Genomic DNA, 24484 nt, shown 5'->3' on the forward strand with positions numbered 1-24484 from the left:
GCCTCCTGCAGATATACGTCGGCAGAATGGCACGGTTGGGCACAAGCACGTACCTGTACGTCCTCTTTAAGTGCCCAGCCGTGGGCGCACACAACCCGGTCCAAAGCTCCGTGGCCGCGGGACCCGCGGACCTGATCGCCGCCGGAGTCCCGCGATCGGTCCCCGGAGCTGAAGAACGGAGAAAGCTGTGTGTAAACACACCTTCCCCGTTCTTCACAGTGGCAGCTTCATTGATCGTCTGTTCCCTCATATAGGGAAACACGATCAATGACATCACACGTCCAGCCCCGCCCCCCTACAGTTAGAAAAACATATGAGGTCACACATAACCCCTACAGCGCCCCCTAGTGGTTAACTCCTAAACTGCACTGTCATTTTCACAGTAAACAATGCATTTTTATAGAATTTTTTGCTGTGAAAATGACAATGGTCAAAAAAATGTGTCAAAATTGTCCGATGTGTCCGCCATAATGTCGCAGTCACGAAAAAAATCGCTAATCGCCACCATTAGTAGTAAAAACATTTTTTTTATATAAAAATGCAATAAAACTATCTCCTATTTTGTAAACGCTATAAATTGTGCGCAAACCAATCGATAAACGCTTATTGCGATTTTTTTTTTTTATACTAAAGATAGGTAAAAGAATACGCATCGGCCTAAACTGAGGGAAAAAAACTTGTTTTTTTATATCTTTTTGGGGGATATTTATTATAGCAAAAAGTAAAAAATATTGCATTTTTTTTCAAAATTGTCGCTCTATTTTTGTTTATAGCGCAAAAAATAAAAAATGCAGAGGTGATCAAATACCACCAAAAGAAATCTCTATTTGTGGGAAAAAAAGGACGCCAATTTTGTTTGGGAGCCACGTCGCGCGACCGCGCAATTGTCGGTTGAAGCGACGCAGTGCCGAATCGCAAAAACTGGCCAGGTCCTTTACCTGCATAAAGGTCCGGGTCTTAAGTGGTTAAATCCACTTCTGTGTCCTTGAGGAGAGGTTTGGATCCTAGGCTCAGGCTGTACATGGGGCTTTCTGCTAAAACTTTTTTGTCAAAAATTAGTCAAAGCTCCTTTCTAACTAAACCCTACTTTGCGTTACTCAGCTTTCAGAACCTCCGCTGCCCACTGAGGTTCTGACAGTGGATGGACATGGAATGGGACTCAATCTTAATTGGGCAGATATCCTATATACTGCTAGAGCCTAGGATCCAAGAAGCTCCAAAAGAACACAGGGACTGATTTGAAGACTAGTGATACTGTCACTGGTAAGTCACTAAGAATAGACACCAGTTGCTACAGCTACTTTCCCTTAGTTGGCAGATAAGTGAGGTGTCCCTACATTGCTTCCCCCTCACTGGCAAAGGAGATTCTACAGTGTTTTTGCCAGCAGTAAAGCGACTCTTCAGTGATCATATTGCTGCTAATTTTGTGCGAATTAATGTGACATGACCTCAACTGTCTGCTACTTGTGGACACCACAAGGTGGTGAGCTTAAAGGGGTTGTAAAGGTACAATTGTTTTTACCTAAATAGCTTCCTTTACCTTAGTGCAGTCCTCCTTCACTTACCTCATCCTTCGATTTTACTTTTAAATGTCCTTATTTCTTCCAAGAAATCCTCACTTCCTGTTCTTCTGTCTGTAACTCCACACAGTAATGCAAGGCTTTCTCCCTGGTGTGCGCCCCCTCCCTTTGGACTACAGGAAAGTCAGGACGCCCACTAACACACAGCTCCTTTCTCTATCTGCAACAAAGAGAGCGTCCTGACTCTCCCGTAGTCCAAGGGAGGGGGCGAGCACGACACTCCACACCAGGGAGAAAGCCTTGCATTACTGTGTGGAGTTACAGACAGAAGAACAGGAAGTGAGAATTTCTCAGAAGAAATAAGGACATTTAAAAGCAATAATGGAAGGTTGAGGTAAGTGAAGGAGGACTGCACTAAGGTAAAGGAAGCTATTTAGGAAAATAAATTGTACCTTTATAACCCCTTTAAAGCGGAGCTCCACCCAAAAAGGAAGTTCCGCTTCAAGTCCCCACCCCCCCCCCCCCCCTCTCTAAATTGCTCTCTTTTTTTCGGGGCGGGAGTTGAACAGGTACCTGGTCTTGACCGGTACCCGCTCCCACTTCTGCTCGGATCATCTACGATCCAAACGGAAGTTCTCCCCCCTCCCTCCCTGCAGTCATCTGGGACATGTCACAAGTCCCAAAAGACTGCGGGACCACTCATAATGCACAGCACGGCTCGTGCACTGGGCACCCAGGTGTGATGCCACAAGCTGTGGTGCAGGGGTCAGCTTACAGGGAAGGGATGGCACGGATGAGCACATCGATGGATCCTGGGACAGGTCTGTTTATTAAAAGTCAGAAGATATTAAAACTGTAACTACTGACTTTTGATAAACACAAAAATGACCGGAGCTCCTTTTTACCACTGTGTTTGTCTTAGAAATGTTGTACGCCAGGTCAGGTTAACTTTAACCCTTAACTAAACTAAACTAACCCTTTGGCCAGCTTTATAGGTAAATTCGCTTCAGCAGCACCATACTAACCTTATTCTGTACCTGTAGCAGCAGTGCCAAAGGTTATATCCTCTCATTGTCTCATTTGTTAATAGTCAGTTCCAAGACTCGCCAATCTGTTGCCCGTTTGTCCAGATGCAATTTCCCCAGTGTTTGTTAGAACATGAAAGCAAAAGCGTGGTTGACACGAGAGACTGTCTTGTCTTTGAGTTGTAGTTTTATTAGCTAAGTCATTGCGGGTGCATGTCATGGGGTACACCATCATTTTCTGTTGGAATGGTCATTTCTGTTTATTTTGCTTCCAGGTTGTATCGTCACAAGTTCTGAGGGCAGAAATTCTGGTATCACCCAGTATTTGATCCTGGAGGACTCAGAGAATGGTATGCACACTGCCTGAAACATGACACTAATGAGTTATATACAGAAATGTAAAGACATTTGTGATTCCTGCAACCAGTTTAGGTTTAGATAAGTGAGATTCACCCCTGGTTAAAGCGGGAGTTCACCCAAATTTTTCTTTTTAACATTAGATTGATGCTCATTTTGTCAAGGGGAATCGGGTATTTTTTTTAAAATCGAAGCCGTACTTACCGTTTTAGAGAGCGATCTTCTCTGCCGCTTCCGGTTATGGTCTTCAGGACTGGGCGTTCCTATTTGATTGACAGGCTTCCGACGGTCGCATACATCACGTCACGAGTAGCCGAAAGAAGCCGAACGTCGGTGCGGCTCTATGCGGCGCCTGCGCACCGACGTTCGGCTACTTTCGTAAAATCGTGACGCGATGTATGCGACCGTCGGAAGCCTGTCAAATAGGAACGCCCAGTCCCGCAGCCCATACCCGGAAGCGGCGGAGAAGATCGCTCTCTAAAACGGTAAGTACTGCTTCGATTTAAAAAAAAAAACTACCCGATTTCCCTTGACAAAATGAGCATCAATCTAATGTTAAAAGTTAAGTTTTCGGGTGAACCTCCACTTTAACTTGGTAAAATTGGTCAAATAAAAAGTAAAAAGTATTTTTTGGGGTTAAAAATGTCTGTTTTCTGAAATAAAGCCGCGTAAACACGACCATTTTCCATGTCATGGAAAAAACAACATTTTTTTCTCAATGTGACTCTTGTCAAGCCTGCCTTGCATACATAGATTGTGAAAAAAAAAAATGCTTGAGCAAAGCGCGGTGACGTACAACACGTACGACGGCACTATAAAGGGGAAGTTCCATTCGGATGGCGCCACCCTTTGGGCTGCTTTTGCTGATTTTGTGTTAGTAAAAGTTTGTTGAGAGACTAAGAGACTATTTGCACTTTTCAGTCTTCGTGCTTTTCAGTCTGTTACAGCGTGACGAACGTGCTATCTCCATTACGAACGCAAGTTTTACCAGAACGAGTGCTCCCGTCTCATAACTTCTGAGCATGCACGTTCTTTTCCCGTCGTTAAAGCCCCCACACGACTGTTTTTCACGACGTGAAAAACTACGCAAAAAATTACAGCATGTTCTAAATGTTTGATTCACATTTTTCACGTTGAGAAAAATGCTCTGGAGCCTACACACGATCGTTTTTACTGACCAATTTAAAAAATAGCATTTTTCACGTCATAAAAAACGATCGTGTGTACGCGGCATAAGACTTTAATCGAAAAGGCACAGAAAAATATAAAAAAGCTTTACTAAGAAAAATTACGTCAAAACGCTAACATTTCTTTCAAATTAGACTTATGTAAAGAAATGGGTTCGGTTGTCAATTTATATTTTCATAGTTTTGTATGTATGCCTCTATTTAAAATGTATGTACTTTCTAAATGAATGACATTTGGTTTGCTAATGCACTGTGTGTTGTAAATATTTCCTTTTTTTTTTTATTTATTTTTTTATTTTGCAGTAGCTTTTGTTGGTTTATATCAGGGGTCTCCTAACTTTTCAACACGAGGGCCACATTGTAGATTTTACAAGTATTCGGGGGCCGAAAAAAAAAAGTTATGTATAAAATATCAGCGGTGTCCTCATCAGTGTCTCCATCAGCGGTGTCCCCATCAGCAGTGACCCCATGTCCCCATCAGCAGTGTCCCCATCATTGCTGATGGGGACACTGCTGATGGGCACACCAATGATGGGGACACCGCTAATGGGGACACCGGAGTTCCCAACAGCAGTGTCCCCATCATCGCTGATGGGCACACCAATGATGGGGACACTGGTGTCCCCATCAGCAGTGACCCCATGTCCCCATCAGTGGTGTCCCCATCAGCGGTGTCAACGTACACCATGATTTCATGCATAAGCTCTTAAACTGCGTACATGGGATCTGCTAGTAGTCATGACAATTACCCTGGGGATTTTCTCCACCTTCAGCATTGTGTTTTTTGAAAACGTTCTTCTGAAAAAATACTCTGGTGTACATAACATAGCTATAAATAAAGAGAAAGATAAGAAAAAGAGAATCTGAGAAATAAAGCATCTGAATAGATATTCTAACCTGTCTGTCCCATGAAGTCAAGGCACAGGATTTCTCATTTACCTCCTAGATATGTAAACTAGCCAAAAATTCAAAATTTTCTCAAACAGCCTAAAGTGGTTCTAAAGGCTTAAAGGGGTTGTAAAGGTACACAGTAATGCAAGGCTTTCTCCCTGGTGTGGAGTGTCGTGCTCGCCCCCTCCCTTGGTCTACAGGAGAGTCAGGACGCCCACTAACACACAGCTCCTTTCTCCATCTGCAACGTAGAGAGCGTCCTGACTCTCCGGTAGTCCAAGGGAGGGGGCGAGCACGACACTCCACACCTGGGAGAAAGCCTTGCATTACTGTGTGGAGTTATAGACAGAAGAACAGGAAGTGAGGATTTCTCAGAAGAAATAAGGACATTTTAAAAGCAAAATGGAAGGATGAGGTAAGTGAAGGAGACCTGCACTAAGGTAAAGGAAGCTATTTAGGGAAAAAAAAAAAAATTGTACCTTTACAAGCCCTTTAAGGTTCCCTGCACTAAGGTAAAAAACCTTCTGTGATTGGGAGCCCCCCAGCCCCCTCTTATACTTGCCTGAGCCGATCTCGATCCAGCCCTATGCCCGAGAGCAGCAGCTCTCGCCGCTCTATTTCCTCTCACAGGACAGCAATGAGGCTTTGGATCAGTCCTGCATAAGTGCGCTTGCTATGGGGGCACTCGCCAAAGAGGAGGAGCCAAAAGCACCTTCCAAGGATCCGCTCTCGTATGTCGTTCACTGAGCCTTTCAGCAGGTGCCGGCCATAAGTCATTGGCTCGACTCCGCTGATTGGCTTGTGCTGTGGCGAAAAGGCAGCTGAAGCTGCCGGCTGTGCGCAGTGGGATCCGGAAGAAAGCTGGGACATACAGGTACGTGATTGTGCCTGTACGAGTCGACCTGCCGCAGTAAATGTGCTGTGGCAGGTGGTCAAGCAGTTTATTGAAAGCTACAGATTAGAAATAATAAAACATTTTTAAAATTATTTTTATTAACACTTTAATGTATTAGTTTTAATGTTAAAGCTTATAAGATTTTAATTCATGTATACTTCAATAAATAGTTCAGCAATGTTTAGTAATTCAACCAGAGGTTGGCTTTCTAACTCCCCTAGACTGTTGTAAACTAATATCTGAACAAATAAATATAAGATTCTGTTCTCACACTGTGACTTTTACAGTTCAGTATTCTAACTAACTCATTTTCTGATTCAGTCCCAACTAGTTACCCCATGACTGTCAGTCAAGACAATACTAATAAGGCTTCTGTAACCCAATCAACTGGTGATCCTGTGACCGCCTCTGACTTGGATGCATTGGAAGGGATGATGGAAGTGGTAGTTGTCCAGCAGTACAAATGCAAGATGTGCCAGTACAAGAGTATCTCAAAATCTACTCTCCTTCGCCATGTGAAAGAGCGCCATGTGCCAATAGGTAAGGAAACCCATTATTCCACAAAATATTGAAGTGTTATTTGGGTAATTTTAAAAAGCTTTATTGGAAAACAAATTGAATAAAATTGCCCTAAAGAGCGTCTATAGCAGTATTGTAATTTTTTCTTTGTTATGGTGAGGATTAAAAACAATACAATCCTAAAAAGTATTGTTATGGTTTGTGAATCTTCTGTGCCACCCAGAGAGGGTACGAACTCTCGCCAAGGTGCAACCATCTTGTGCCAGGTTTCACCAGATCTGGGGTTGATGCCAGGGGTCAAGTCCTGGGGGAAAAAAGTGTGGGAACTCCCACCCAAGATCCACTCCCCTACCAAAAAAAAAAATAATTATACGCATAATTACTAAATTGTTTTAGTGCATGTTTTTTTTGTTTTTTTCGATCTACTGTACCTTAGTAATCCTTTATGTTACTGGCCGCTTCCTGTATATGGATTCATCGGGTAGTGTGCGGGTATTCCGTCACTTCCTCGATGCCGCAATGTCTCCTGGGAGCTTTTGTCATTGTGTTCCCAGGAGACATTGCAGAGGTCTGTCACAAGTTATCGCAGGATTTAGAAAGAAGCAAGTTCTTTCTAAATCCCGCGATAACTCGCGGCAGACCTTCGCAATGTCTCCTGGGAACAATGACAAAAGCTCCCAGGAGACATTGCAGCATCGAGGAAGTGACGGAATACCCGTACACTACCCGATGAATCCATATACAGGAAGCGGCCAGTAACAAAGGATTACTAAGGTTCGCCTGCCCCTGACAGTGACTCGAGCTGGGCATCGCCGCTTAGTGAAGGATTGGCTCGGGCGGCTCGGCTGCTCTCGTCCTGCTAAGGGAACGGAGTTCCTGCTGTGAAAAAAGTGCAGGAACTCCGTTCCCACGCGTTCCCGCAGGACTTGAGCCCTGGTTGATGCATTTGCAAAGGCTGGCCACAGATGGAACTAATTTCTTTCCTGCAACCACAGGTTGCAGGAAAGAAATTTGCTTAATTCCCCAATCAATACAGACAGCGCTGACAGGGGAATCCTACCCACAGAGCTATTGTGTTCTCCTGGAGGGGGTGGGGGAAGTCGTTCCCCCCGGGGGAACACAGTGATTACTACTAGCGGCTATAATAGCCACTAGCAATAATTTCATGTAAAATCTGGCAGTCTTGTTTTACCCAAAGTTGATTGATCAATTAACTTGGGTACAGTCAGCCTTGCCATACATGGTTTGAGTCTTGACCGGTTTCTGCTGAACCGGCTGAGAGTCGAACCGCCTATGGGCGGCTTAACACACCAGTGTTTAACATATAGAGATGCTCAGATAGTGACAGCTAATAAACAGACAGGACAGGTACTAGATCAGTATAAAGTCTACATGCAGATAGCAAGAACAGCAAATTACAATAGCAGAGATCACAGGCCAATGATCAGATTAGTTCCAGACATGCTAAAAACAAATGCAATCCAAATAATCCAGGGTGTCAAACAGAGAGATGGAAGTCAAACAAACCGGTTGATCAGACCCAGGCTGCCGGTCCAGCAGTATATTTTAGCACTCCTAATTTAGACATGTGTGCACAGCAGAAGCCCAGGGCTTATTATAAATATATCGATTTTTACGTTTAGTAAACATGATATATTGCTTGGTTACATTTTGCCTTCTTTTTTTAGGCTTTATTCTAGAAGCTATTATGAGCATTTTTTTTCTGCTCCGTTGTTTTGGTAGAGCTTTTGGGAGCGGTTTCCCGTTAGAAAAATATGCCAAAAGCTACAGCTTTTTTAGAGTTTTTTTTTCTTCATGAACTGTAAAAATGCTAATAAAACACACGATCGGAATTTCCGATGAAAAAAGTCTGACAGATTTTCCGATCGTGTGTAGCCCCATCTGAGTTTTTTCATCGGAAATTCCGATGAATTCCATCGGAGTTTAGATATAGAACATGTTCTATTTTTCTCCATCGGAGTTCCGATGTGATTTCGCCAGGCAAAAGCCTGGTCGTGTGTATGCGGCATAAAGCTCCTAAAAGCTACTAAAATGCTACTACAAGCCAGCACAAAAACGCTCTTATCAGCTTTTTTCATCCAGCGTTTTTGCTAGTGTTTTTTGAGCCAACAAAAAATGCTAGTGTGCATGGAGCCTAATGCCGCGTACACGTGATCGGAAATTCCCACAAGAAAACCGTGTATTTTTTTTTTTTGACGGATTGTTGGTTCAAACAGTCACACAAATCTTGTTGGAAATTCCGACTGTCAAGAATGCGGTGACGTACGACGAGCCGTGATCAATGAAGTTCAATAGGCAGTTCGGCTCTTCTGCTTGATTTCGAACATGCGTGTTTTTTTGCTCGTCGGAACAAATTTTTCGATGGGAACTTTTTCCATTGGAAAAATAGAGAACCTGCTCTCAATCTATTGTTGGCGGAAATTCCGACAGCAAAAGTCCGATGGAGCATACACACGGTTGGAATTTCCGACCAAAAGCTCACTTCGGACTTTTCTTGACGTAATTTCCGATCGTGTGTACGCAGCATAAAGCCTCGTACACACGCTCGTTTTCTCGGCAAGAACCAGCAAGAAAAGCGAGTAAACCGAGCGTGTGTACGAGGCTTTCAGGTTTCTCATCAAGAAAACTGCCTAAAACCACAAACTAAGATGCGCCTAAAAATAGGCTTCATCCCGCCGACGTAACTTGCCTACGCCGGCGTAGGGTGGGCGCACATTTACGCTGGACGCATGGTGGTGCTCCCATTGATTAGCCATTCAAATATGCAAATGAGGAAAATACGCGAACGTACGTGCGCCCAACGCAGTGCGCGTAAGTTAAACGTCCGGCGTAAAGTTATGCCCCATAAAGGAGGTTTAACCCAGCAGCAGACATGCAAAGGTCTGCACCAGGGAACCCAACCCGGCGTAATTTACGTTGGACGTGTGTGACTGGGCGTAGATTACGTTCAGGGCGTACGCAGTGATCCGGCGTATCTTAGGCAGTTGTTCCGACGTGGTTGTGAGCATGCGCACGGGGATGCGTCCATGTCCCAGCGCATGCGCAGTTCGTTATACGTATCTGTCTGCCGCTCGGCCCATCATTTGCATGGCTCACGCCCACTTCCACCTACGCCGGCTTACGCCTTAGAAACCCAGCGCAGTTTTGGGAGCACTGGCTTTGTGAATTCCATGCTTGCCTCTCTGCGTCAGCGTAGCGTATATTATTTGCGCTACGGCGGCATAATGTGCGCCTGCTCTCTGTGAATCTGGGCCAAGGAATTTATACATAGGATTAAGCCTGGGTTCACACTAGATGCGTGCACATTGACAGTGAATTCGGCAAGGCATCTAAATTGCAGCCCGTCCATGCGAACTGATTGCAGGGTGTATGTTTAGTTTACAACACCCCCGCAATCAGTTTGAAAAACGCAGCGTGATTTCCAGAATCGGATTGCAGAATGAGGTGCGATTTGAGACATACAAATCCATGGCTCAAATCGCACACCAGAGAAACCGCATGTAATTCTCACAGGAATGTGCTGTGATTTTTGTGCGAATTACATGCAGCGTCTCGCACTGCAGCAGTGTGAACCCAGGCTAATTAAAAACTGTGGGCCATATTCTTATAGATCTCCGGCGGCGTAACGTATGTCCTTTACGTTACTCCGCCGCAAGTTTAACTGGCAAGTGCCTGATTCCCAAACTACTTACCTGTAAACTTGCGGCGGCGTAGCGTAAAGTCCACCCGCGCAAGCACTCCTAATTCAAATGATCCTGGTAGGGGGCGTGGATCATTTAAATTAGGCGCGCTCCCGCCGATCGTAATGCGCATGCTCCGTCGGGTAAATTACCCGACGTGCATTGCGCTAAATGACGTCTCACGGACGTCATTTGTTTTGACGGTAACGTAAATGGTGTCCATCGCCATTCACGGACGACTTACGCAAACGACGTTAAATTGTCAAATTTCGACGCGGGAACGACGGCCATACTTAACATTGAGTACGCCACCTAGGGGGCATGTTTATCTTTACGCCGCGTATCGCTTACGGAAACTACGTAAAATCACTACGACGGGCAAGCGTACGTTAGAGAATCGGCGTGACTAGTCATTTGCATATTCTACGATGACCGCAAAGGAAACGCCACCTATCGGTCAGCGTAGATATTGCAGCCTAAGATACAACGGCGCAGGCCGTCGTATCTTAGGCATGTTTAAGTGTATCTCAGTTTGAGAATACACTTAAACATAGGACGGCCTTAGAATCGGACTTACGTTGGCGTATCTGCTGATACGCCGGCGTAAATTCTTTGAGAATATGGCCCTGTATCTTTACATGAATTACAATAAAAGTAATCCATAATAGTTTCCCTATGAAGATAAAAACATCAAAAAGTAAAAATGCTTGCACTGGAAATATAATAAAAGTCACCTGCATAGCAGTTTCCTAGATTTCTGGGATATTTTCTCACTGCTCTATTCGAGAAAACTTGCAGCTTGTTTGGTTTTACCATATTTGTCTGTTAAGTCTATGAAGACGGACGGGTGTCTCGTAAAGCAGTACGATTACGAGAGGAGGAAGACGAAGATGAAGATGATATTGTGGATGCTGGAGCCATAGATAACCCAAATGGTGAGGAATCTTCTTCTCTTCGGGTCACCAAATACTTTACAATCTGATTACACAATCTCTTAGATCTACTATGAACTTTACAGTACAAGGGCCTTCCTGATTTGGCATGCATTGAATACATTGCTTGCCTTCCTAGTACATGGTTTTGGTAAAGCTGAAGGAGATGTTACAGATATTGTACAATCAGATTGTATAGTGTATGGCTAGTATTGTAGCTCGTAACAATTGTACAGAATTTGTAATTTCTTGTGTTTGTTGTTGTGTGTTCTAGAAGACAGTGATTACAGCCCAGGAGAGGAAACCACCCAAAGTCACCAGTTTGATGGTGCAGATAGGGCTTTTGCCAAAGAGAGGCCGCGTAGGCGACCTGGGCGGCCACGTAAGATTCCACGCATACAAGGTACAGTATAACTTTCACAGGCAGATGTAACACATGTCCTAGCAGCTTAAAGTGGAGTTCCACCCTGAAAGAAAAATGTTTACCAATAATCCCCAAAAAAATAAATGTTTTATTTTTTTATACTTACCAGAAATAGCGGTTGCTATGCGGTCCGTAATCTGCCTCTTCAACGTCCGCGGTGGGTCTTCTAATTCCGTCCTAGTTGCGGTGTCTTCTGGTGAATGAGGCGCGTTGCCTTCTGGGAATTGTGTGTATCCCAGAGAGCTGCCGGCCCATTCACAAAGAGCCACGCGGCCCCCGAATGCGCAGTAGGAAACATGCAGTGAAGCCGCACAGCTTCACTGCCTGTTTCCCTTACAGATGATGGCGGCGCCGGGAGCTGCTAGGATTGAGGGATCGGGGGGGGGGGGCTGACGTTGCGGGCGAGTAGGACAGGTAAGTGTCCTTATTAAAAGTCAGCAGCTACAGTGTTTGTAGCTGCTGACTTAAAAAATAAAATAAAAATCTCGGGTGGATATTGCTCAATATTGGGCACTTTCACCCCCTTCCTGCCCAAGCCATTTTTCAGCTTTCAGCACTGTCACAATTTGAATGACAATTGCGCGGTCATGCAACACTTTACCCAAATGATCGCCTCTGCAGTTTTTTGTTTTTTTTCGCTATAAACAAAAGAAGAGCGACAATTTTGAAAAAAAACAATTTTTTTTTTTACTTTTTGCTATAATAAATATCCCTAAAAAAATATATATATATATATATATATATATATATATATATATATATATAAAAAAACTAATTTTTTCCTTAGTTTTGGCCAATGTGTATTCTTCTACATATTTTTGGTAAAAAAAAAAATTGAAATAAGCATATATTGATTGGTTTGCGCAAAAGTTATAGCGGCTACAAAATAGGGGATAGATTTATATAGCATTTTTATCATGACTGCGATATTGCGGTGGACACATCGGACACTTTTTTGGGACCATTCACATTTATGCAGCGAACAGTGCTATAAATATGCACTGATTACTGTGTAAATGTGACTGGCAGGTAAGGGGTTAATACTAGGGGGCGATCAAGGGGTTAAATGTGAATCCTAGTGAGTGGTTCTAACTGTAGGGGAAGGGGACTGACTGGGGGAGGTGACCGATCGGTGTCACTATGTACAAGGGACACAGCATCAGTCTCCTCTCCCTGACAGGACGTGAATCTCTGTGTTTACACACAGAGCTCCACAGTCCTGCTCAGTTACTGGGCAATCGCGGGTGGCACGCGCATTGGGTTCCCAGTAACGCAACGGGTGCGCGCGCACCCCCTAGTGGCTCTGCAAGGCGAGGACCTCCCAGAACAAGAGCACTATCATGCCGCCGTCAATTGACGGCGGCCGGTAGTAAAGCGGTTAAGGATGCTGTAATATCACGGTTATGCATCCATCATAATCATGTTTCCAGCATGGTATTTGATTAACATTAGCAGAATGACAACATTTTTGAAGATGTAGGCGATTCTTTTCTAATACGCTATATGTAGGAATGCAGACGGAGGAAAATATGTGGAAGTAAACCTTTCCTCCACACAGCCCCGCATGGAACATTCTGCATATTCTGAGATCACTTTTACACTGCTGTGAAGTTAATCCTGAATTTCTCACACACAGTGTAGTAGTTCCGGTCTCCACCTGTCCAACCTACCCCCTGCACAGTAGTCCAATCAACACAATTCATGTTCCCTGAGTCCTGACCAGTTTTTTTGATTGGAGCACTGAGCAGGGAGCATGTTGAGCCAATATAGACCCTGACCTTTGCACTCTTTGTGAGAGCAGTAGTGTGCTGCCAGCGCTGCTTTTTAAGGTAGATATTAAGGTAAAAAACACATTTCCTATTTTATTTTTAATATAGTAAATAAGTAGCTCAGGGACAGGACCATAGGCTTGCGCACAGTGTGTGCCTGGGCACACCCTAATCACCCTGTGTGGTGCAGATTGCATCAAAATATACTTAGTTAAACATGCAGTAACGCACAGAAAAATACAGCATTAAATGGCACATAACACACCGAAATATACAACGTTAAATGTGCACTAATGCACAGAAATATGCTGCATTAAACGTGCAGTAACACACTGGAATATACTGCTTTAAACATGCAGTAACGCACAGAAATAGTCCCCTGATATTTCACCAAAGCTCCCTAATGGGGCTCCTAAAATAAAATAAATATATAATAAAAAATAAAAAATTACTAACACTGTCCACTGCCCTACTGACACCAATCTCTGCCCTACTGACACCGTCCACCGCTCTGCTGACACCATCAGTATACTGTATATACACATGCAAATATGTTTGAGCTTTGGGGTGCACACCCTAATGCAATAGGCTGCGCACACCTATGGACAGGACCCAGGAGGGCTAGAAATTAGAATGGGTGGGCAAACACACTCATGAAATTGACTCTCACAGTGACACTGGCAGCAGTGTGCACAGATGGTGATGACACGTCACCGATATGACATGTCCTCTCCTGAATCGCAATGACCGTTTCTCTTTCACACCAGGTGGTCCCTTCAGTCCACTTCAGTCCAAACAGCACTGACAATCCTGCTCCTGGCCTGCCCTGCCGTGCTCCCATCCTGCAGACTGACACAGGAGCCTCTGGCTAGTCCGTTTGGCTCGCTTACACTATGACATCACGTGACACACTTGGGTACCACCTCCACCAGACCCTCCGTATGCGCAGCTCCAATCTGCACCTCACAGCCATATTTTTTACTGGCAACTTTTTCCTGTTACTGGCAGGAGAAAAGTGCCAGTTTTTTACTGGCTGCCAGTAAAAATACTGACGGTTGGCAACACTGGTGTGAACGGTGTTCACAGGGAGACATTCCTTCTTGAATGCTGTGCGTTTGGATTACATATACACCTCCAATGCATAACTCCCAACGCACGCGTTCCTGCAGAAACGGCTGTATCTTAGATTGGTGTTGAAATGACCAACGGCTGGAACCGACTGCAATCATGAGAAGGAAGTGTCACCAGCACACCAGGATCTCCAAAATTGGGCCCAAAACTTTAATCCCAAAGTATCAAAAAATAAAAGTGACGTTTCGGAGCCACGCAGGACCCCTTCGTCAGGCATGTGGGGTCATCGGGCATGTGAGGTCACATGCCTGATGAAGGGGTTCTGCGTGGCTCAGAAACGTTGCTTTTCTTTTTTGATACTGTGGGGGTTATTTACAAAATCTGAGGGGTATATCTGAAATGAGGGGAAGCTCTGCTGATTTTTTTATCCAATCATGTGCAAGCTAAAATCCTGTTTTTTATTTTCATTGCATGTCCCCCTCAGATCTACAGCAAATGCACTTCCAAGTGCACTTTGCACTTGTAGTGCAAAGTGGATTTGCCTTTAGTAAATAACCCCCTTTGTGGTTAAAGTTTTGGACCCAATTGTGGAGATCCTGATGTGCTGGTGACACTTCCTTCTCAGGATTACATATGCAAGCACACCCCAATTCATCCAGTGTTAACCAGCCCTTCTTTTTGAGCATGCACTAGGGTTGAGCGGACACCTGGATGTTCGGACACGAACCCGAACTTTAAAAAAAAAAGTTCGGGTTCGGGAACCCGAACCCCATTGAAGTCAATGGGACACGGACTTTTAGTAAAAAAAAAAAAAATGTGCGGAGGTCCCCCCAAATTCAATAACCAGACCCTTTAGGTCTGGTATGGATATTAAGGGGAACCCCGCCGTCAATTTAAAAAAAAAATGACGTGGGGTTCCCCCTAAGTATCCATAACCAGACCCTTCAGGTCTGGTGTGGATTTTAAGGGAACTCCACCCCAAATTTAAAAAAAAAATGGCGTGGAGTTCCCCCTAAAATCCACACCAGACCCCTTATCCGAGCACGTTGACCTGGCCGGCCGCAGAAAAGAGGGGGGGACAGAGTGCGCCCCCCCTCTCCTGAACCGCACCAGGCCACATGCCCTCAACATTGGGAGGGTGCTTTGGGGTGCCCCCAAAGCACCTTGTCCCCATGTTGATGGGGACAAGGGTCTCCTCCCCACAACCCTTGCCCGGTGGTTGTGGGGGTATGCGGGCAGGGGGCTTATCAGAATCTGGAAGACCCCTTTAACAAAGGGGACCCCCAGATCCTGGCCCCCCTGTGTGAAATGGTAATGGGGTACACTGTACCCCTACCATTTCACGAAGGAAGTGTAAATGGTAGTTTTCAGAAAAAAAAACACACACACCGTAGAACAAATTACTTTATTAATGAAACCAAATAAAAATCCAGTGGTGAAAAAAGACGATCGGTGCTGCTCGCTGCTCCATCGTTGTCTCTATCCAGCGACGGGTGATCTCTCCAGCGACCACTTAAGCCCCGGACCAATATGCAGCTAAAGGCCCAGGCCAGCTTTTGCGATTCGGCACTGCGTCGCTTTAACCGACAATTGCGCGGTCGTGCGACGTGGCTCCCAAACAAAATGTACGTCCTTTTTTTCCCACAAATAGAGCTGCTCGCTGCTCCATCGTTGTCTCTATCCAGCGACGGGTGATGTCTCCAGCGATTGGTCCAGCGATGAGAACATCCATCCAGACGATGCTTTGACGTTTCTTTTATAGGGGAGGCGGGCCACGCGTCACATGACCCCGTCCCCCTCTGACGCACACTCTGCTACGTCACTGGGACAGCCCTTGCGTCAGAGCGGGACAGGGTCACGTGACGCGTGGCCCGCCTCCCCTATAAAAGAAACGTCAAAGCATCGGCGCGTCATTCGCTGAGCTGTGCTCTGAATGGATGGATGTTCTCATCGCTGGACCAATCGCTGGAGAGATCACCCGTCGCTGGATAGAGACAACGATGGAGCAGCGAGCAGCTCTATTTGTGGGAAAAAAAGGACGTACATTTTGTTTGGGAGCCACGTCGCACGACCGCGCAATTGTCGGTTAAAGCGACGCAGTGCCGAATCGCAAAAGCTGGCCTGGGCCTTTAGCTGCATATTGGTCCGGGGCTTAAGTGGTTAACAATAGCGTGGGCCAATTTGATAGCGGTGGTAAAAACTAGACCAAAAAAGAAGGGATGGTAAATTACAGAATAATATTTACTCATAAGAATTGTTTTCTAATGATGTGTAGTAAAGGCATCGAAGTCTTTTGTATTGCTTACTAAGGCCTTGTGTATTTCTAGTAATAACTAGTCGGCTGTTTTCATTCTGCAGTCGGCGCTAGAAAACTAGCACATGGAATCTTTCCAATCTTCTCTTTCTCAGTTTTTACAACTTAAATTGAGCAATTGCACTGAACTGCAAACATAATCTGCTGTGCTTTTCTTCTCTAGGACCCACTCCAGACAGTAGTCTGCCAATGCCCGTAGCTGTCAGTCAAGCAGAAATTTCTGTTGTTCTGTCTGATGTGGAAAATAAAGATATCTCACCCACACCTATTGAGGAGGAACAGAAACCACCTACTAGGCCACGTGGGCGCCCGCCCAAACACTTGCTGGGTAGAAAGTATCGTCGCTACAGAGGACGGAGGTGAGCGTATGATACTGTTGTAAATCATCTTGTGGGTCCATTTTGAAAATTGCATCAGAACTGAAATAATGGTTTTCTGGCCAACTCTTTGCACTTTTAAAGCTGAAAGGTATATAAGGTAGCTGATTTGCCTGCCAAAGGATTTGTATTTTCGTGATCTGGCCAGCAAGTCTGTTATTTTTCAACTGAACAAGCTGTCCTGCAGATGTAGCATGTAACGGTTTGAGACAAACCATTTCCCACTGACAGGGGTGCTTGCATTGGTTAGTTTTTATTAATCTATGTAGAACCTTTATCCCAAAAGGAAAAAAACTGTTGTAACTGCTTAAAAAGTATGAGCTAGAGTCTGGCTTCAATTTGTTAGTGCTTCTAAATCTGGTAGTACATGTCGCTTCCCCCAGCCTGACAATCCTTCTGTCCAACGGTGTCTCTGTGCTCCTTCATACAAAGTGTAGGCACCGGAGTTTTGTTACTGGCCAGCCTACCAGGTGAAAACAGAGAGAGAGAAGAAAGCCTAAAAAAAGAACACCAATGCAGCCATCACATCTAAGGATTAGCTGCAATATATGACATTTTTGCTTATGAGTATAGTACTGTTTTAACTACTTGCCCACCATGCTCTAGCCGATATATGGCTACAGCACGGACCCCCCCCCCCCCCCCAGTTCTCACAATGTATCCTCATTCCCCGCCCAGCATCATCCATCCCTCCATCCCTTTCTACAATGTATCCCCATCCCTGCCCAGCATCATCCATCCCTCTCCTCCACAATGTATCCCCATCTCCCCCCAGAATCATCCATCCCTCTCCACAATGTATCCCCATCTCCCCCCAGAATCATCCATCCCTCTCCACAATGTATCCCTATCTCCCCCCAGAATCATCCATCCCTCTCCACAATGTATCCCCATCCCCGCCCAGCATCATCCATCCCTTTCTACAATGTATCCCCATCCCAGCCCAGCATCATCCATCCCTCTCCTCCACAATGTATCCCCATCTCCCCCCAGAATCATCCATCCCTCTCCACAATGTATCCCCATCCCCACCCAGCATCATCCATCCCTTTCTACAATGTATCCCCATCCCTGCCCAGCATCATCCATCCCTCTCCTCAACAATGTATCCCCATCTCCCCCCAGCATCATCCATCCCTCTCCACAATGTATCCCCATCCCTGCCCAGCATCATCCATCCCTCTCCACAATGTATCCCCGCCCAGCATCATCCATCCCTCTCCAGGATTCTGTGTGGGGATGGGGATACATTGTGGAGAGGGATGCAGATAATTCTGTGTGGGGATGCCCTATGGAGAGGGATGGATGATGCTGGGCGGGGATACATTGTGGAAAGGTATACAGATAATCCTGGGCGGGGGTGGGGATGCGTGGATACGTTTTTTTGTTTGTTTTTTTGTTTTGGGGGAGGGGTTTTGGTCTTGGGTGAGTTCCCTCACTTTTTTACCAGGACTTGACCCCTGGATAAAAGTGTTTTTTTTTTTTTTTTTTTTTTTATTGAGGTGGTTAGGTAACACATGTGTTCCTTATGCTGATTTTCCTCTTGTGTTGCTCCTCTTCCACTTTGAGCTCTTCTGTACAGTTGGGCAGCAAGGAGCTGACGCCAAGTAAAATTCACGTACCCACATTGATTTATTTAAAAAAAATACAGTTAATGCTGTATTAACAAGCTGCATTGTTTGTGTCCATAATGTGAGTTCTGGAGGCAGGTAACGGGGTGGCCCAGCTGTATTTATCGGACAGTTCTTAATGAGAGCTTTTGGAAATATAATTGCATTATGTACGTACAATGTATATAGACAATCATACCTATTTTTTTTTTTTTTTTTTTACGATTTTCCTTTACATGTTCATCCCCAAACCTAATATGATAAGAGACCTAGCAGTCACTTGACACCCTGACAGTTGCAACTATTTTATGACCAGATGGGGACACAATGCCTCTTCTGCTTGTACTGCTTAACCAAGCCCATCAGGGGGGTGCATGGTGAGCTAGAGTGGCAGCATGGAGAAAGGCTGCCCCTTCTGCTGCCATCATCTGGTCCTGTCTGGGGGGGGGGGGGGGGGGAGTAGAGCACAATTAAAATGCTTGACTGTTTCAGGGTTGTAACATGGATATAATAACGCTAGTAACCTTGTAAAAAGAAATGGCGAAACTGTTTGTGCTTTGCTGGATCCAGGGAGTTGGGCTCCATGTAAACGGGACGTTTTTACAACTGCTTCTAAATGATTAAACTTGACAGATGGTAACCCACGTTTAAAACGTCAGTTTTGCCTCGTTTACAAGCCGCGTTTTTTTTTTTTTTTAGGAACGAAAAACACCTATAAACGAAATGCGGCTAAACACGGGTTATCGCGTTTGGTGTCTGAAACGTGGAAATCTTCTGCGTCTGAACCCATTTTTTTTCTTTCAAAGAAATGCTGTTAAACGCAACTGCCTAAAAACGGCAATAAACGAGACTGTGTACACGGTCACATACTGTAGAAGTAGACTAAAGCAGCTTCCTGATCATGCACTTTCCATGATTTGGTTTGCTTTTGAGTAAGAGCAAGTTAACATGTAGAGTTCTGGGGTTTGGTTACCCCTCATTGTTATTATTATTGTATGAAAACAGCACTGACCTCTTATATGAGCAGCAACTAGTTGCATCATTTTCTTATACTGTACCTTATAACCCGCAGGTGTTATAAACCTCCAAGTAGGCCACTACTCAGACAATTTATGTGCCGTGTCTGTGGCTCCCGTTTCCTCACACAAGAAGACTATACCTTTCATGTGAACTCGCACGATGGCAGTGACCCCCAAACATTTCGGTGCCATCAGTGTAACTACCAGTGCCGAAGATGGTCTTCATTAAAGGTAAGTGTCTTTTCAATGAGGCTGCTGCCAGGAAGTCACATGTTTGTACATCGTGACAAATATACAGTATATTCAAGAGATATGAGGGGAAATTTTTGTATCTCAACAGGTAAAGCATTAGTCAGTTTTTTTTTTCATTCATTCAGCAGGTTGAAGGAAAAAACTGACCTGATTCCTCCATCCACATACACATTTGAGGTGGACGGGGGAATCCTTCTGCTCAGCTATTGTATTCTGATAGTTGGGGAACCCCCCCCCCTGTCAGAATACACTGATCAGCGTGGAAGGCTATAGCCTGCGGCGCTGATCAAGCGAGGGGAATCCAACAGAGCAGTTCTACATAAATCGATTGGTAGATCGACTTCTGTATAACCACAGTGCCCTAAAATGGATCAAAATTTGGCCGGCCACGTTGAAAAAACACCCCTTTTTTGACCGTGGCCATCTTGAGTAAGGGCAAATGATTTATGTAGCATTTACTTCCTAGAATCAATCTGCCCTTGACTCAGGTATGCTGTTCTTAGCTAAGAAAACCCCTCCTCCTGAAGACTCCTGGGATGTATGACATTATTTGCTTAGGCAAGAAACCAGGAAAATAACTGAAGGAATGTAAAAAAAAAAAAAAAAAGTTAAATTTAAACTAAAATATTTAAGTGTATATATATGATATACTTTTCTGTCTATTTACTAATGATAGCAGCATGAAGATAAAAAATAATCAATGTTGATTGAGAGAGTGAAGTTCCAATTTAAGTAAGAATCAGGTGTAGTTTATAGTTACATAATGATGATTTTTTAGAAGTAGCAATTTAATTAACATTTATGTGTATGAATCTGAACTTTTTTTTTCTTTCTTTGGTCAAGGAGCACATGTTTAACCATCAGGGAAGTAAGCCACACAAATGTGACCAGTGTGACTACACAAGTGTCTACAAAAAGGATGTGATAAGACACTCTATTGTGCACAAGCAAGAACGGTAGGTTTTAGAAGAAAGGGTGCTTAGTACTTGTTTCTTAGAATTAGAAAGATCCTGACTTGATCTTAGATGTTTTAACAGTGGCGGCTGGTACTCAAAATCTTTGGGGGGGGGGGGGGGGGCGCAAACAAACTGAAAAAAAAACACATCAAAGGCAGTCACTGTGCCCATCAAAGGCAGCCACTGTGCCCATCAAAGGCAGCCACTGTGCCCATCAATTGCTGCTACTGTGCCCATCAAATGCTGCCACTGTCTTAGTGGGGCAGCGGGTCATGGTCCTCCATGCTCCTCGCTCCTCGATGTCTTCTCCCATCCTCTCATTTGCTTTCCTAACACCATTCCGAGTGAACAGCAAGCGCCTATGGCTCTAATCGGGTGGTTCCAAAAAATACTCCCCTGAAAAGGGCACCTGAAAAGGGGGTGGCAGTGGTGACCATAGATAGATTCATGCAATTCATGAATCTATCTATGGCAGGGTTCGACGAAATCTGGGCGCCAGGTCGCAATTGCGACTAGAATTAGCGACCTGGCACCTGGGGAAGGAAGCATAGGCCTGCAGAAATGGATACCCCATCCTGTGTCGCCGTGCGCCCCCACCTCCCCCGCCGCACGATCACGCCGGCCGGTAATTGAGGCCACGGCTTTGCGGCCTTCTGCAGGCCTATGCTTCCTACTGTGATCTGGTGCCATCTTGTGGTGGCCGTTGGCATGACAAGACAACCAGCAATCTAATTTGAACCCCCAAACATTATATATATTTTTTATTCTAACACCCTATAGAATAAAATGACGGTCATTGCAATATTTTCTGTCACAACCTATTTGCGCAGCGATCTTGCAAGCACGCTTTTTTGGTAAAAAAATCACTTTTTTAATTAAAGAATAAGGCCACAGTAAAGTTTGCCCAATTTTATTGTGAAAGATAATGTTACGCTGAGTAAATTGATACCCAACATGTCCCGCTTCAAAATTGTGTCCGCTCGTGGAATGGCGACAAATTTTTTCCCTTTTAAAATCTCCATAGGCGACGTTTAAAAAAATTCTACAGGTTGCATGTTTTGAGTTACACAGGAGGTCTAGGGCTACAATTATTGCTCTCGCTCTACCAATCGCGGCAATACCTCACATGTGTGGTTTGAACACAGTTTACATATGTGGGCACTACTCACTTATGCGTTCGCTTCTGCTCGTGAGCTCGTCGGGACGGGGTGCGTTTCTGGCTCCTAACTTTTTTAGCTGGCTCCTAGATTCCAAGCAAATTTGTCAAACCCTGTATCTATGGTGATACACAGGTGGCAGGAGAGAGGGGGCGGCACCCATGCACCCTTTATGGACGTACCGCCACTGGTTTCTAAGATAAAAACAAAGCTGAAGTATAGTACCATAGTTGTGCCATGTGTTGGTCTTTATACTGAGCCCTTTATTACTGTGGAGACCCCTTGGATTCTAGACGCTTGGCTTTCACTTCTGCCCAAGTCAAGTTTAAAGCTGAACACAAGACAGACAGATAAATACAGTGGCCCGGATTCAAAGAGATCTGCGCTCTATTTGAGGAGGCGCAGGGCAACGATTTTGCCCTGCGCCCCCGCAAATATTTTGCGCTGCCCTCGATTCACGGAGCAGTAGCTCCGTAAATTGCGAGGGTGCGCCGGCAAAATTGCCCGGCGCAAGCGCGCGCAATGTAAATGATCCCGCCGGGGGCGGAATCATTTAAATTAGGCGCGTTCCCGTAAAGCGCATGCGCCGTTGGGAAACTTTCCCGACATGCATTGCGGCAAATGACGTCGCAAGGACGTCATTTGCTTCAAAGTGAACGTGAATGGCGTCCAGCGCCATTCACGTATTACTTATGCAAACGGCGTGAAATTCAAATTTCACGACGCGGGAACGGAGGGTATACTTTAGCATTAGCTGCCCCTACTATTAGAAGGGGCAGCCTTACGCTAAAGACGCCGTACGGAAACTTCGTAACTTGCGTACGCAGGGCCCGCGCAACATTGTGAATCGGCGTAAGTATGCAATTTGCATACTATACGCTGACCACAATGGGAGCGCCCCCTAGCGGTCAACGCAAGAATGCAGCCTAAAATCTGCGTGGCATAAGAGCCTTATGCCACGCAGATTTTAGGCTGCAGTCGCTGCGTAACTCGTTACGCAGGCGCAATTGCTTACTGAATCTGGGCCAGTGTTGCAATACATAAAGCACAACTGTTTTACTTAGGCTGGCCAAACATAGTCAAATTTCGAAAGAATTTTCTTTTGAAAATCAAACATTTTGTGTGTTTTGTGATCCAATGGTGCCACCATTGATTTCGAAATTCGACCAACCAAGCCTTCAACTTCACCTCCTGCTGCTACAGAAAATAATTTTAATGACTGGGAATCCTTTTCTTTCTGGGAATTTTCTTTTCTTGCACATTTTTTTTTCGATTTACATTTATCGCACAAATCTCCCATCATTGATTAGAAAATCCTTTGTTTTTCAAAAAAAATTCAACATGCCTGATTGATCAAATTCAATGAACGCACGAAAATTGGCTGTTGCTGCAGCCCACTAGTGGTGCAAAATTTGAATTAAAATTCTTAGATAAGATTTTCTAAAGAATATTCTTTCGAAATTCGACCCATGTATTGCCTGTTGAGTGAATTCTGAGATTTACATGACTCAGCGGGGTCCGCCAGCTCAACGGGAGATCTCTCCACAGATCTCCGTTCAGCCGGCGGATGACAAGTCCCTCTCTGCTCACTGAACAGGGTGGGGCTTGTGCAGCGCCGCTGTCTCCTATGGAGAGATCTGATTAAAACGGACAGCATGTTTTCATCAGATCTTACCCGATCCGCCATGGACAGATGGCGACGTATCGCCATCCGTCAGATCTTAGCGGAGCAGATCGGGTCGGATGTCAGCAGACATCCGATGCTCCATAGAGAAGTATGGAGCGGCCGCTCAAGTCCGCCGACAAATATGACAGGCGGGCCAGAACGATCCGACCGTGTGAAAGGGGCCTTAATGTATTGGCTCTTCATCCCAGCCTGAATATTGAAAAGTAAAGGTACAAAAGACTGAGGTCTTCTCTTTGTTCATTCTGCTCTCACCTCTTATCAGAATGTTCCTTGTCTGCATATTGGCATGCAGCACGCTTCCTCCCCCAGTCTGATTGCTACTGTATAGGGGATTGCAAGAGGTTGATATCAAATCAAAATCAGATTCCTAAGCCAGCCATACATGGATCGAAATACAGCCAGTTCAGCAGGGACCAGCCATACATGGATCGAAATACAGCCGGTTCAACAGGGACCAGAGGAATTTTCGATCCATGTATGAGCAGTGTGGTTGTATAGAAGTCGATATACTGATTAACTTCTGTAAAACTGCCCTGTTGGAGTTTTCCCACTTGATCAGCGTTGCCAGCATTGGTGTATCCTGTATTCCAGTTGTCAGAATAGAATAGCTCCACAGGAAGGATTTCCCCATTCACCTCAAGTGTGTGGCTGGGGAAATCGAGTCAGTTCTTTCATTCAACCCGCAGGTTGAAAGAAAAAAACTGATCTATGTATAGGATGCCTTACACTAAAAAATGCATTCAGTGGTCTATTAATGAATATAGAGCTGCATTGATTTGTGTGCTTATATATCTGTCTAGAGTTCAGCTTTAAGCCGGCTC

The 24484-nt window shown here is 44.9% G+C and overlaps 1 protein-coding gene across 1 annotated transcript in view; it reads left to right on the forward strand.

The window, feature by feature from the left end:
- Positions 1-24484, forward strand: part of ZNF335 (zinc finger protein 335) — a 133188-nt gene that overhangs the window by 66413 nt on the left and 42291 nt on the right. Inside the window, exons 4-10 of the mRNA XM_040330212.1 lie at positions 2821-2895; positions 6197-6415; positions 10926-11030; positions 11302-11430; positions 16769-16964; positions 19665-19842; positions 20707-20819. Coding sequence (XP_040186146.1) covers positions 2821-2895; positions 6197-6415; positions 10926-11030; positions 11302-11430; positions 16769-16964; positions 19665-19842; positions 20707-20819 — 1015 coding nt within the window. The remainder of the gene's footprint in view (positions 1-2820; positions 2896-6196; positions 6416-10925; positions 11031-11301; positions 11431-16768; positions 16965-19664; positions 19843-20706; positions 20820-24484) is intronic.

The sequence above is a fragment of the Rana temporaria genome, chromosome 12, assembly GCF_905171775.1.
Source record: "Rana temporaria chromosome 12, aRanTem1.1, whole genome shotgun sequence".
NCBI classification, from domain to species: domain Eukaryota; kingdom Metazoa; phylum Chordata; class Amphibia; order Anura; family Ranidae; genus Rana; species Rana temporaria.